The sequence below is a fragment of the Plecotus auritus genome, assembly GCF_963455305.1.
Source record: "Plecotus auritus genome assembly, chromosome: 1".
Classification (NCBI taxonomy): domain Eukaryota; kingdom Metazoa; phylum Chordata; class Mammalia; order Chiroptera; family Vespertilionidae; genus Plecotus; species Plecotus auritus.
The window spans coordinates 40,757,331-40,770,039 of NC_137770.1; the positions used below are offsets into that span (position 1 = coordinate 40,757,331).

The window sequence follows — 12,709 nt, forward strand, 5'->3', positions numbered from 1 at the left end:
CAAGGCCCTGTCAAGCTTTTAGAGGCACCCTTGTCTTGAAGCACCTTCATGACTGGCATTTCACTCAAAAGCCCTCGGCGCTGGTCCTTAACAGCTTATGACATCACAAAGGACACTCCAGACAGATGCCTACATGGCATCCTGCAGCATTTTAAAAGAGAATTAGTGGTTTTAATTATGGTCGTAGTATGAAAGGGAACCATGCAAGCTCCACGGGAGACCTTTGATCAGACCCTTTTGCTAGTACAATGCCACGGAACTGTGACTATTCCTGGTAAGGGGCCTTTTCTTGCTGAATGACTCACCAGTGATCTTTGAATGCAGACAAGCTTCTAGCCCTCCCTCTTCATTAGTGAGCATTTCTATACAGGGGCCTATATAGTGCTCGGAGTCTCAGAGCTATACAATCAGGGGGAAAAGAATCCCTACGGATTCGGGCCTCTACTTAGGAAGTGCTGAAGGACTCTGAGTGACTTTATTCATTAAAACAGGTTGCTATTAATTAACTGTCATAATAAAATAAAGAACTATTATTTGCATTTCTTACTATGTTCTCTTTAGTAATATGTATAAAAGATGCTTGTAACAGAAATGAATTTATTGAACCATTTCCCCATCCTCCCCCTCGAATCCCCGCCTTTTTTTTTTTTGCATTTTGGCAGCAGGAGCCTACTAATTATTGGGCCCAGATTTATGAGCACAAACAGAAGCAAAACATAAATATAAAATTAATTAAGGAATTAAAAAAAAATTCTTTTTACTGACCAACCAATTTACACGACTGAAAAAAAGCAAACAATGAACTAACTTTATTTTTCAGTGGTTTCAGAGAATTGCCTAAGACAATAAAACCCCAACTTTTTTCAAAATATCATCGGTTGGTGTTTAGCTTGAAACAGGAGATTATGTAACAACCACAGCTAATAAAAAATAAAAGAATTCTGACTTGCAGCATAACAAGATTCACTCTTTTTTTTTTTTTAAAGCCACTTTTGGGAAACAGAAAATGTCTTTGGTATGGTATTAATGTTTGAAGAATTTAACCTCAAAATTGATCCCAATAAGCAGGGCCCTTAAAAGATTCACAGTCAATATTTTAAGTATATGAATAGAGTCCATTCTCTTTTAGAATCTAATGGAGCAACATCATTAGCTGAAAGGTTGCGGAAGCGGGAAAGATGTTCGGAAGATTCTCCCTGAAATGCTAACTTGGGGATGGGATAAACAGATTTTGCATAAATAGCATAATTCAGTCACAACCACCCTATCCCCAAACCCCCAATTACTTCTATCTGGGAAGTGACTTAAGTCTTCCATTTTTTATACAGTTTCTTTTCTCTGAAGGCAAAGTTTTGGACCTCAAAATTTTGGAAGCAGGATGACAGGCAGGTTTCCCACATTTTGCTGTCTCAGGCATTTTTCCTATTTCTCAGACTCTGCAGTTCTTTTCTTAGGTGCTTTAGAGCGGCTGAAATATCAGCCAGCTGCGGGTCATTCTGGGCTCTCTGAGTGTAGAGGCGGAAATGTCTGATGGTTTCCGATAACAAGACTTCGGGGTCTGTGCCTCCTTCCCGAAGGTGCAGCATTCGCTCGCAGGCGATGGCATAGTTCTTGTGCCAATTCACTGGGTGTTCCTTTTGTAAATAGACAATCTCCTTATAAAGCTGGAAGACAGCAAAAATGATGGTATTTCATTCTTATCCCTTTACTTTTTCCCCCCAAAACACCAGAAAACACAGAGGAATTAATAACACAAGAAAAAAAAAAACCCAAGCAGCCTGCGGTAGAAATCTAATCGTTGCCAGGCCATGCAGAAAATGCAAGGATGCTCCTGTAATTACTGCAGTGGCAGGAGGCAAATGTGCTTCGTCTGAAACCGCTTCTGGGATTTTCAGATGTTGCAGAGGAAACCAGGACACACTGCGTCAGGACAAATGCTCTTCCCGCAGAAAGATGTTCCGGGAAAGAGATTTAGTTCTAATTCATGGAAAGCTATTTACTCACTAGGCAGAAAGGTTGAAACTCTAAATTTAGCTGTTGGAGAAAAAAAATAGCTTTCTTTAGAAAACTGCATAGGAAAAGAACTTGAAGGAATTTAAATTTTGTCCCTCATTTTTACATAAATTTCTCTGTACATTTAAAACAACAGTAATAACAATAGCAATATTAAAGCAAACCCAGCATCAAACAGGCCAAGCATAATAGACTTTAAGAGATCTTTAGAGTGAAACATTAAAAATCTTCCTAGTATCCTATAATTACAATTTTGATAGTGAAAACTTTGCCCACAGGAATTAGAAATTTTATTTCTCAACACCAGAGGTAGTATTAATTAAACAGAGCTGGAATTTATTTTTGATATAGTTTTCTGATGGAAAAACATGAAAATTTAACAGAAGTAGATACATATCTGCAAATTGAAAGGTTCCCACACTTGTTGCATGGGAATTTTAGCCTTCCTGGGATTGTCAAGTTGGAGTGGGATCCATAGGAACTTGAGTTTACAGTAGACTCCATGAGAGCACAGAACAGCAACGATGTTTTCTCTAGGGACAAATGCTTTCTGAATTACGACTGTATTCATCATATCACTCACTTGAAAGGAACCCAATATATTATCTATTTCCCCAATGCCTACTCCAGAGCAGACAAATGCATTTCTAATTTATTTTTAAATAGCGTCCACATGAAAAGTTCCACGATCCATGCGTGGTATGCCATTTTGACATTTTATAATGTTCAGTGTTTAAGTTGCTTTTTAAAGCAATTGTCCCCTAAATTTCCTTCACTTTACAAAACAGGAAAGTCATCCCGCACTTTCATGAATATACTTTCAAATACACCAAAGCTAGGTAGGAAGTTAACCCCCCACTCTTTCTTTTTTTTACATTTAAATTAAAATTGTTTAATTTATTGACTTGAGAGAGATTTGTTGTTCCACTTATTTATAAATTCACTAGAGGCTCGGTGCACAAAATTCATGCACTTGGGGGGGGGTGGTCCCCCAGCCAGGCCTGTGCTCTGTCATAGTGTGGGAGCCCTACTATCAATCGCCCCAAAGAGGTAGGCCCCGCCCATCCATCCGGGACTTCTTGATGGATTGCCTCAAAGAGGTAGGCCGGAGCCAGGGGTCCCGCCTCCAGGCAGGCCTCGCTGTGCCGGGAGGAGGCGGGACCCCTAGGCAGGCCTCATTGCACGGAGCTGGGGGACCCCCAGGTAGGCCTCACTGCGCGGAGCCAGGGGACCCGCCTCCTCCCTGCTCCGCGCTCAGACCTGGAAGGAGGCGGGTCTCCCAGGTAGGCTCAATGCCGTGCACACATCAAGCCCAGCCCTGCCCACCAGCGCGTGCCCACTGTGCACACAGCCATCTTGTGATGGCGTGAGGGCATCACGGTGTGACGACCACTAAGGCTTTTATTAGTAAGGATTGGTGACTACAAATATGCTGTGACTACAAATCAACCCGCAACCTTGGTGGATCAGGACAACCAACTGAGCTACCTGGCCAGGGCCAGCCCTCCACCCTTTCACTCGCTTGGCAATGTTTTCTACCTTTCCCCGTAGTCTTTTTCCTCTTCCTATTTCTCTTCCTGAGCCTTCCTCTGATGAGGGACAAGTGGAAAGGGCGGGGCACACTCCCCAGCACAGAGCAAGCGCTCAGGAACTATTCCTGTTCTTTACTTCATCAAGTTTTCAAAATTCTACTAAGACCCTTAGTGTGGTTGGGTCTCAACGTTGGTTTGGCTTCCTGGGACCACAGAAGACAAAGCTATGCTCTTCCCCTTCATCTTTCTCATGAAATCTCCGCCAGCCATGGCCCTGTCGTTTCAAGTGTTGCAGGGTCAGGACTCCTGCAATAGAGGGTGACCTGTCAGAATTTCTTTTCTAAATAAAGTTAATCTCCCATTACTGTGGTAACAAATCACTACAATATAGTGGCATAAAACAATATGAATTTATTATTTTATTCTTCTGGAGGTCAAAAGTCATAAAATCAAGGGTACTGTAAAATCAGCAGGCTCTAGAATCCGTTTCTTGCTTTTTTCAGCTTCCAGAGGCTGCCTGTACTCCCTAATTGTGGTCCCTTCCTCATCTCCCAGGCCACCCGCATAGCATCTTCAGATCTTCCTCTTTGACCTCTGTCTCCTTCCCAGACTGACTCTCCCGCCTCCCTCTTCTTAAGGACCCTTGTGAGGACACTGGGCCCACCTGGATATGATCCAGGATAATCTCCCCACCTCAAGATCCTTAACCACCTCTGCCACATCCCCACCACCAGGTAAAGTCACAGGTTCTGGAGATTAAGACCTGGACATCTTTAGGGGGACCATTATTTTGCCAATGACAGCCATTTACCTTAGATATTATTTGTGACACATGAGTATTTTTCCATTTACACTGCTTTATAATGGTAAATAAAGCTGGAAACTAAAAAGTAAAAATTCTGTGACACACCCTCTCTCCATCCCAACAACTCCCACCCTCCCATCAAATCCTAAATAAAAGGGTAATATGCAAAATGACCGAACGGCAGAACAACTGGTCACTATAACGCACACTGACCACCAGGGGGAAGCTCCTGCATTGAATATCTGGCCCCTGGTGGTCAGTGCGCTCCGACTGGGGGAGTGCCGCTCAGCCAAAAGCTGGGCTGACAGCTGGCAAGTGCAGTGGTGGTGGCAGGAGACTCTCCCACCTCTGCAGCAGGGCTAAGGATGCCCAACTGACGGCTTAGGCCTGCTCCCCATGGGCTCCTGGACTGCGAGAGGGCACAGGCTGGGCTGAGGGACCCCTCCCCCCGAGTGCACGAATTTCGTGCACTGGGCCTCTAGTATACTGAAATATGTAGAAGTATATCATACGTCATATGCGTGAGTGTAGAGTTGAGCTTTCACATTTGAAGGCACATTCACAGTTTCTGCCAGGTTAAAAATGAAGAACGGTGTTTTCATCCTGGAAGGGTGGGGGAAAAACACTTCATTAAAATCATGCTGTCAATTTCAAATTTATCTGCCAGACTTTTCCACTGATAAAGAACATACAAAACCCTTTACTGCATCATTTTTACTTCTCTCAGATTCAAACATTTACTCTGAACCAACAGTAACCCCTTCTTCCCCCAACTGCCAAGACACTGCTTTCACATTGATTGCCAGATCTTTTAGAAAAAAGCTATGTTCATCATCACTATTATACATCATTTCCCCTCCAGATGTGCACTATTGTTATGCAAGAGAAACGGGGAGCGGGGGACTTGCTGAGTTCGGTGCCCATCGCAATGGCTCAGGCCGTGTGTGACCAGCTCCTCAAAGGTGGCTGCACGCTTTGACCACACGAACTCATCCAAATTGTATTCAGCACACCAATTAAATCAACACCCACCAGAATAATAACCTGCTTTCTTCTTTTATGTGACTGCTCCCCCAGCTTTCCCGCATTCAATCATAGGGAAGAATTGGGCAAACATATGGTTAATCTTTGTTCAGTTCTTCAGAGCAAAGTATTTGTCTCTATAACTAGGCTGATAACTTGAAATATGCCATTTTCTGACATTTTCATAAACACTATTGCATAAACTATAGTATGTCTATTTTTATAATTGTTAATTTGGAACTGGATTTCTTGACATTTTTTTTTAAACTTCTTTAAACTTGTAAGTAAACTCTTTATACACCATAAGTCAAGCCTCAGTGCAAAGCACAGTCCCTGGCCTGGAGTGGGCTTCTTCCTTTGCAGCAGGAAGTACGTCCTATGTACGTGCGACCCCCATCTGTATCATTTAGAACTTTTACATTAATATTTAGGCCAAAGTCTGTTAGCATTAGGTACTTTGAATTATTTTTAATGACAGGAACCAAGAGAATCAATAGCATCATCATGAAGTGTTCCATAGAGGAACAACAGAAATGTATAGCATCAGCACATTCATATTCAGATCTTTTAACATATCTGATTGCTCCATAGTCTTGAGCAGCTTGAGGGTAGGGACTATGTTGTATTCGCATGTGCAGTCTCTGTGCCTGGCACAATGCCTGGCCTCTAGGAAGTATGCAATATGTGCCTAAGTAATTAACTAGAACCCTACACGTGGGCACAGTCATTATCAACTTCTCCTCAATCACACTCACTCTGGCTTAGCTGAGGTGAGAGAGGACAGGAGTGGTGCAGGTCTGAGTCAGATCCAGCACGAGCAGCTAAGTGGCCTTGGACAAGCACCCTCTCCATCTCCAGTGTGGTCTTTTGTAAAATGGAGATAATAATAACTTTCAGATAGGTTGTTGTGAAGATGAAATGAGGTTACTCATCATAATGACTAGTACAATGCCTCAAACAAAATGATTGCCCATAAATGTCATTTTTATTATCACCACCCACCCCAGTTTCCTCAATGAAAAGTGCCACAGGCTACTTCTCTGCCATGTTAACAATAAGCCGCAAACACAGATGTGCAGATTAGTTACCTTGCTTGCCACATCTCCTCATTGGCCACAGATTCCCAGGAAGATGGATCAAACCTGTAGTTACAAGAAAACAGTAACATTTTTCTGCCAACCACATTTATTGCTATGGACATGTAATCTATATATATAAAAGGCTAATCAACCATCGCAACCGAACAGACGACTGAACAGGCTGCGTGGGGCAACCAGGCCAGCAGGGGGGTTTATGAGGGGTGACCAAACAACCGAGCAGCACGCTGCGTGGGGCGACCAGGCTGGCAGGGGGGGTTCGTGAGGGGCAACCAAATGACCAAGCAGCAGGCTGTGTGGGGTGACCAGGCCATGGAGGGGCAGCGAGGGGCAACCAAATGACTGAGCAACAGGCTGCGTGGGGCGACACGGCCGGCAGGGGGGTTAGTGAGTGATAACCAAATGACCAAACACGTGGGGCAGTGGTGGTGACCAGACCAGCAGGGGGGGCAGTTAGGGGCGATTAGGCAGGCAGGTAGGTGAGCAGTTAGGAGCCAGTGGTCCCAGATTGTGAGAGGGATGTCCAGCAGCCGGACATCCCCCAAGGGGTCCCGGATTGGAGAGGGTGCAGGCTGGGCTGAGGGGACTTACCCTCCCCACCCCTGCACAAATTTCATGCACCGGGCCTCTAGTCTTTTATAATCTTGCAAGGCAAATGAAATAGACTGGATCTTGCCCTGGATGGGTTTGCTCAGTGGTTTAGAGTGTTGGCCTGTGGCCCAAAGGGTCACAGGTTCGATTCCCAGTCAAGGGCACGTATCTTCGTTTCAGCTTTGCACCCCACCCCCAATAGGGGCTCGTGCAGGAGGTAATCAGTAGGTGTCTCTCTCACATCGATATTTCTCTTTCTCCCCTCCTCTTCCCTCCCTTTCACTCTCTAAAAAATCAGTGGAAAAAATATCCTCAGGGAAGGATAAAAAAAATATAGTCTGGATCTTGATGTACCAATAGAGACTGAAATAAAAAACTTATTCTCCTAGAGAAGTTGGATTGTTAGCAATATGAAGTTTTGGGAAATGTGTTCTTAATTTGCATAATGAGCCCCAGTGCCTCATGGGGGCAAACAAAGGATTGGTGGAAAGAGGCTGGAGGCATTTAGGGAGCCAGCTATTCTAAGAACTTCACTGTCAGGCAAAGGGGCAGGGCTGAGGCCTCAGTCACTCTGTGGACTCAGCTAAGAGCCAACGAGCTGGGAAGCAAGGGGTCAGCCCTGAAGAGAAGGGACTCCTGGCTTTGCCACATCACTGCTGGAGCTAGACGCTGCTCAAGGATCACTGGCTAAATTATTTACTGATTTTCTTTCTTTCTCTTAATTAAACGTTCTCTTATGTATCCATTTTGACTGAACAGAGATGAGTTGTGTCCTTGTACTGTCATCAGCTGTTTACAGAAGAGGTTATTTTCTATCTTCTCCCCACAGTGGTCTCAGAGTGCTCTGATGTAGACCTACCTACCCATCTCTGGTTGGTGCATAGCAATGTGGTCCATTTGCTCGATTTGATTAAAAAATCCTTTAGAGCATTGTTCATATGATCTTGCCTGTTGTCCTTGAATTATAAGCAATAATTATCTAATCTTTAAATAATTCATATTTTAAACATAGGCAATGGAGGCACCTTTCTTTAGATGGTGACTCAGTTTCCAAATGGGAGAAAGTTGCTTCAAGGAAGAGTAGGCATGCCAATATAACATAACCAGGCTGATGACAAACAATTGTGAAGAAAATTTCAAGGCCCAGTCTTCCCTATAGAGAAGGTAGCTGCCACTCTAGAAGAAAGAAAAATATGACAAGTGTATGATGTAGAAACTATCACATGCTACAGAGTGACTTTCTTTTTGTTAATCCTCACCCAAGGATATTTTCCCCATTTTTTTTAGAGAGAGTGGAAGGGAAGGAGGGGGGGGGGAGGGGAGAGAGAGAGAGAGAGAGAGAGAGAGAGAGAGAGAGAAACATTAATGTGAGAAAGACACATCAATGGTTGCCTCTCGCACCCACCCGGCCAGGACTAGGAATTGAACCTGCAATCCAGGTACATGCCCTTGACTGGGAATGGAACCCACAACCTGAGACGGCTAACTCTATAACCATTGAGCAACACTGGCTAGGGCCCAGAGTGGCCTTTAAAGCTCAGCCGTAGTTAATGAATCTCTTCCACCTTAGGGATATGAGATACAGGCTGGCAGACAATATGCATTACAGGAGTTTCATGCATCCAACTATTATGTCCACTCAACCACAACCTCCCTTTCCCTTCCATTGCCCCATTGTTCTTCAAACATGAGGACAAGAAATACATGTTCTCTTTCTCTATTATGATACTCTGTGGGCAGCAAATGACTATTTTAATAACTAATAAAAGTAGAAAGTATCCAAAAAATTTAAAGTCATCTCAAAACAGTGTTTTTTTAGGCACACAAATTGCTGTACTCTGATAAAAAATATTACTCTATTCATACCGTCCATATTCTTCAGTCCAGTTATAGATATTTCTTGTAAGTTTAATCCACTCCTCAGGGTTGAATACGATCTCTGAAGGAACCAATTTGTCACAAGAGCCCCATGGCCAAAGTGAATAGTTCTTTTGCCAGGTTGGGTCACCTTCATGAATTCCTATGCAAACAAAAGTTTCTTTTCTATAGAAAACAGAAAAAAATATATGATATATTTTTACCTTGAAGTTCTAAATGTTAAATAACTGTAACTCATGATGGGTCATTTTTGACTCCTTAAACCTTAGTCACCAATAAGCCAGTTGCAACCATTTCAGTTTATTTACATCTTTCCCAAACAGATTGTTGAAAATTTACATTAGTGTGAAAAAAGCTGTTTGGGGGGCTGGGGAGAAGTAAACAGACATAAATGATAAAACCTATCTGTTTGTAACATTATAAGAAACCACCTGTAGGGCAAAAAAAATTATATCATCAGAATTCTAAAAGAAGAGAAAAATGTTTAAAAAATAATGTCTGTCAGCTCCCAAATTTTGGAAAAGACACACCTTACTGATTTAAGAAACTCAATGAACCCCAAACAAGTTAAATTCAAAGAAATCCATGGCCACGTACACCATACTCAAACTCCTGAAAACTAAAAACAAATAATCTTGAAAGCAGACAGGGAAAACAACACATTTCATCACACAAGGAAGCAATGATTTGAATGACTCTGGATTTCTCAACAGAAACCATGTAGGTCAAAAGTATATAAAATAACATTTTTAAAGTGCTGGTGGCCCAGCCGGTGTGGCACAGTGGTTGAGCATTAACCTATGAACCAGGAAATCATGGTTTGATTCTCGGTCAGGGCACATGCCCCAATTATGGGCTCAATCTCCAGTAGGAGGCATGCAGGAGGCAACCGATCGATGATTATCGGTCATCACTGATGTTTCTCTCTCTCTCTCCCTCTCCCTTTCTCTCTGAAATCAATAAAAAAATAAAATAAAAAATAAAGTGCTGGGGTGGGGGAGAAAAATTATCAACCCATTATTCCATATCTAGAAATATACACCAAAAATAAAGGTGAAATACATTTTAAGATAAAGGAAAACTAAGAAAATTCATTACATAATAGTCTTGTTGTAAAAGAAATGTTAAAGGAGTATCTTCAGATGTGAGAGCAATAATACAAGAGGGAAACTCGGAATATCAGGAATGAAGGGAGAGCAACAGAACTGGTAAATATATGAATTAATATTTTTATTTATTTATTATTTTTTTAAATATATTTTATTGATTTTTTACAGAGAGGAAGGAAGAGGGATAGATAGTCAGAAACATCGATGAGAGAGAAACATCGACCAGCTGCCTCCTGCACACCTCCCACTGGGGATGTGCCCACAACCAAGGTACATGCCCTTGACCGGAATTGAACCTGGAACCTTTCAGTCCGCAGGCCGATGCTCTATCCACTGAGCCAAACCGGTTTTGGCTGAATTAATATTTTAGACAATTTTTCATCTTAAATTTTAAATATTTATGTCCTAGAGGCTCGATGCATGAAATTCATGCAAGAGCAGGCCTTCCTTCCCCCGGCTGCCAGCACCGGCTTCCCTCTGGCACCCAGGACCCAGGCTTCCCTCTGGCTGAAGGCAGGCACCTGGGACGTGGACTTCCCTTGCAGCCCCAGCTTCGTCCAGAAGGCTGTCCCGAAAGACATCTGGTCTGATTAGAATATTACGCTTTTATTATTATAGATGACAGTTGAAAATGATCACATGTTGATATAATACATATGACAACACAATCAAAGTGGGATGGTTAAAGGAACTTATGTAGGAATAAGTACATATAATACATATGACAACACAATCAAAGTGGGATGGTTAAAGGGACTTATGTAGGAGTAAGTACATTCCACTTGAAGTACTAAAATATAATCCTAAATAGACTGTGAAAAGTAAAGTATGTATACTGTAGTCCCAAGAGCAACCACTAAAAATTTTTAAATTTTAATTTACCAAAAGACATGGTAAAAATCCCAATAAAGAATTTAAAATGGAATACTAAAAAATCAAGTTATCTAAAAGAAGGCAGGAAAGGGCAAACAGTGGAATAAAAAACAGAGGGAACAAACAGAAAGCAAATAATAAATGGAAGACATACATCTAAACATATCAATATTTATGCTAAATACAAATGGTCTAAATATACCAATGAAAAGTAGATATTGTCAGAATGAATAAAACAAGATCCCACATATATTATATCTACAAGACACCACATGAAAATACTAATCAAATTAAAACCAATAAAAAATCCCAGAAGGATTTTTTTTTTAATACAGAGAAAGGTACAAAGGCAATTCAATGAAGAAAGGATAATGTTTTCAACAAATAATATTTGGACAATTTGACATTCATATGCAAAAACACTCAGAATGTTTACCACCATGAAGTATTACAATAGCAAAAGTCTAGAAACAACAATATCCAATAATACTTGGTAAGTTATCATGAATCTATGTGAGAATACTATACAGCCCCCAAAATGATGTTAATGAAGACCATTTATTGAGTGCATGGGGGAATGCTCATAATAAGATATTAGGTGAAAAACTGACAGGAAACTCAATATTACCCCAGCTATGTAAAATACATTATGCAAGTGTATGTATGTGTGCATATAAATAAATAATTTCTGTTAAAAATAAATGGAATCCCAAAAAGCTTCCTAAAGTGTTAACATGATTGTCCTTGAAAGACAGATGATATTGATCTTCTTTATACTTGTATCGTTTATAGAGTTTTCACAAGGAACATGAGATATTTCCATAATGAGGAAAGGCCTCACCCATGCTTACAGAATAAATCCCTTCGTGACCAGGGTCCCACCATCCCTCCACACTCATCACCTCACCTAGCCCTCTAAGCCCTGAGCTCTGATCTCACTGGGAACCCCTGTGTCCCTGGAGCTCAGCAGGTGCTTTCCGTGACTCTGCACATGCAATTCCCTTGAGTCAGCCTTCTCCCACCCACTTGACAAATTCCTACTTAGCCTTTAGGTCTCAAACATTCTGCACATACTAACATTATCACACTTACCAGATGTTACTATAATTTATCTGTTTCATAGTTAAGATTGATCCTGCAACCGTATCGGAAAACACTGTAATAGCAGGGATCATATCCATGCAGCTATGCCTAGTACAGTTGTTCGGACACATTGGACACCCAATATTTATTAAATAAATGTTGAACGAATGCCCCGAGGCAGAATTAATTGCTTCCTCAAGCATGCTCCCAGAACACTTGGCTTATACTGTCAGTTAAATCATCCATTCAGGAGATACATACTGAACACTTATTGGGTCTCACACTTGACAAAGCTTTGCTAGAATAGAGCTTATCCTATCATATTATGGCCAGTTGTATTTGTACCCATGTTTATATACAACTGGGCTGTGGTCTACTTAAATTTGGAACTAGTCTCATTATATTGCCAGGGCCTAATATAAGCTAGAACATGGCATATTCAATAAATAACACACACACACACACACACACACACACACACACACACACACACACACACACCCCTATTTGGTGATGTTAATGGTGCTTAGAATTTTAATCCAAAATAGAACAATTAAATGCTTCTGTCACAGCATGTTTATATCCATTACCTTCATATTACTTCATGAGCCACAGTAAACTCCAGGTTCTGAACACCAAAAGTATATTATTATGTTCTTAGTAAGGGATAATTTAACTTTGCAATTTACAAAGTATTTCTGAAGT

At 41.5% G+C, this 12,709-nt stretch overlaps 1 protein-coding gene across 4 annotated transcripts in view; it reads right to left on the minus strand.

The window, feature by feature from the left end:
- Nucleotides 1-789: 789 nt before the first annotated feature.
- TMEM260 (transmembrane protein 260) overlaps nt 790-12,709 on the minus strand; it is a 59,258-nt gene continuing 47,338 nt past the window's right edge. The window contains exons 13-17 of one of the 4 annotated variants that reach the window (XR_013961307.1): nt 8,928-9,104; nt 8,087-8,237; nt 6,462-6,515; nt 4,863-4,953; nt 790-1,664 (exon numbers count right to left, since the gene is read on the minus strand). Coding sequence is in view for 3 of the 4 variants with exons in the window: in XM_080682050.1 (XP_080538176.1) it covers nt 1,410-1,664; nt 2,005-2,034; nt 4,863-4,953; nt 6,462-6,515; nt 8,928-9,104 (607 nt within the window). In the remaining variant the exon portion in view is untranslated. Of the gene's footprint in view, nt 1,665-1,860; nt 2,035-4,862; nt 4,954-6,461; nt 6,516-8,086; nt 8,238-8,927; nt 9,105-12,709 lie in introns of those variants that run through there. The other 3 variants (XM_080682050.1, XM_080682051.1, XM_080682052.1) reach the window with 3 other exon arrangements.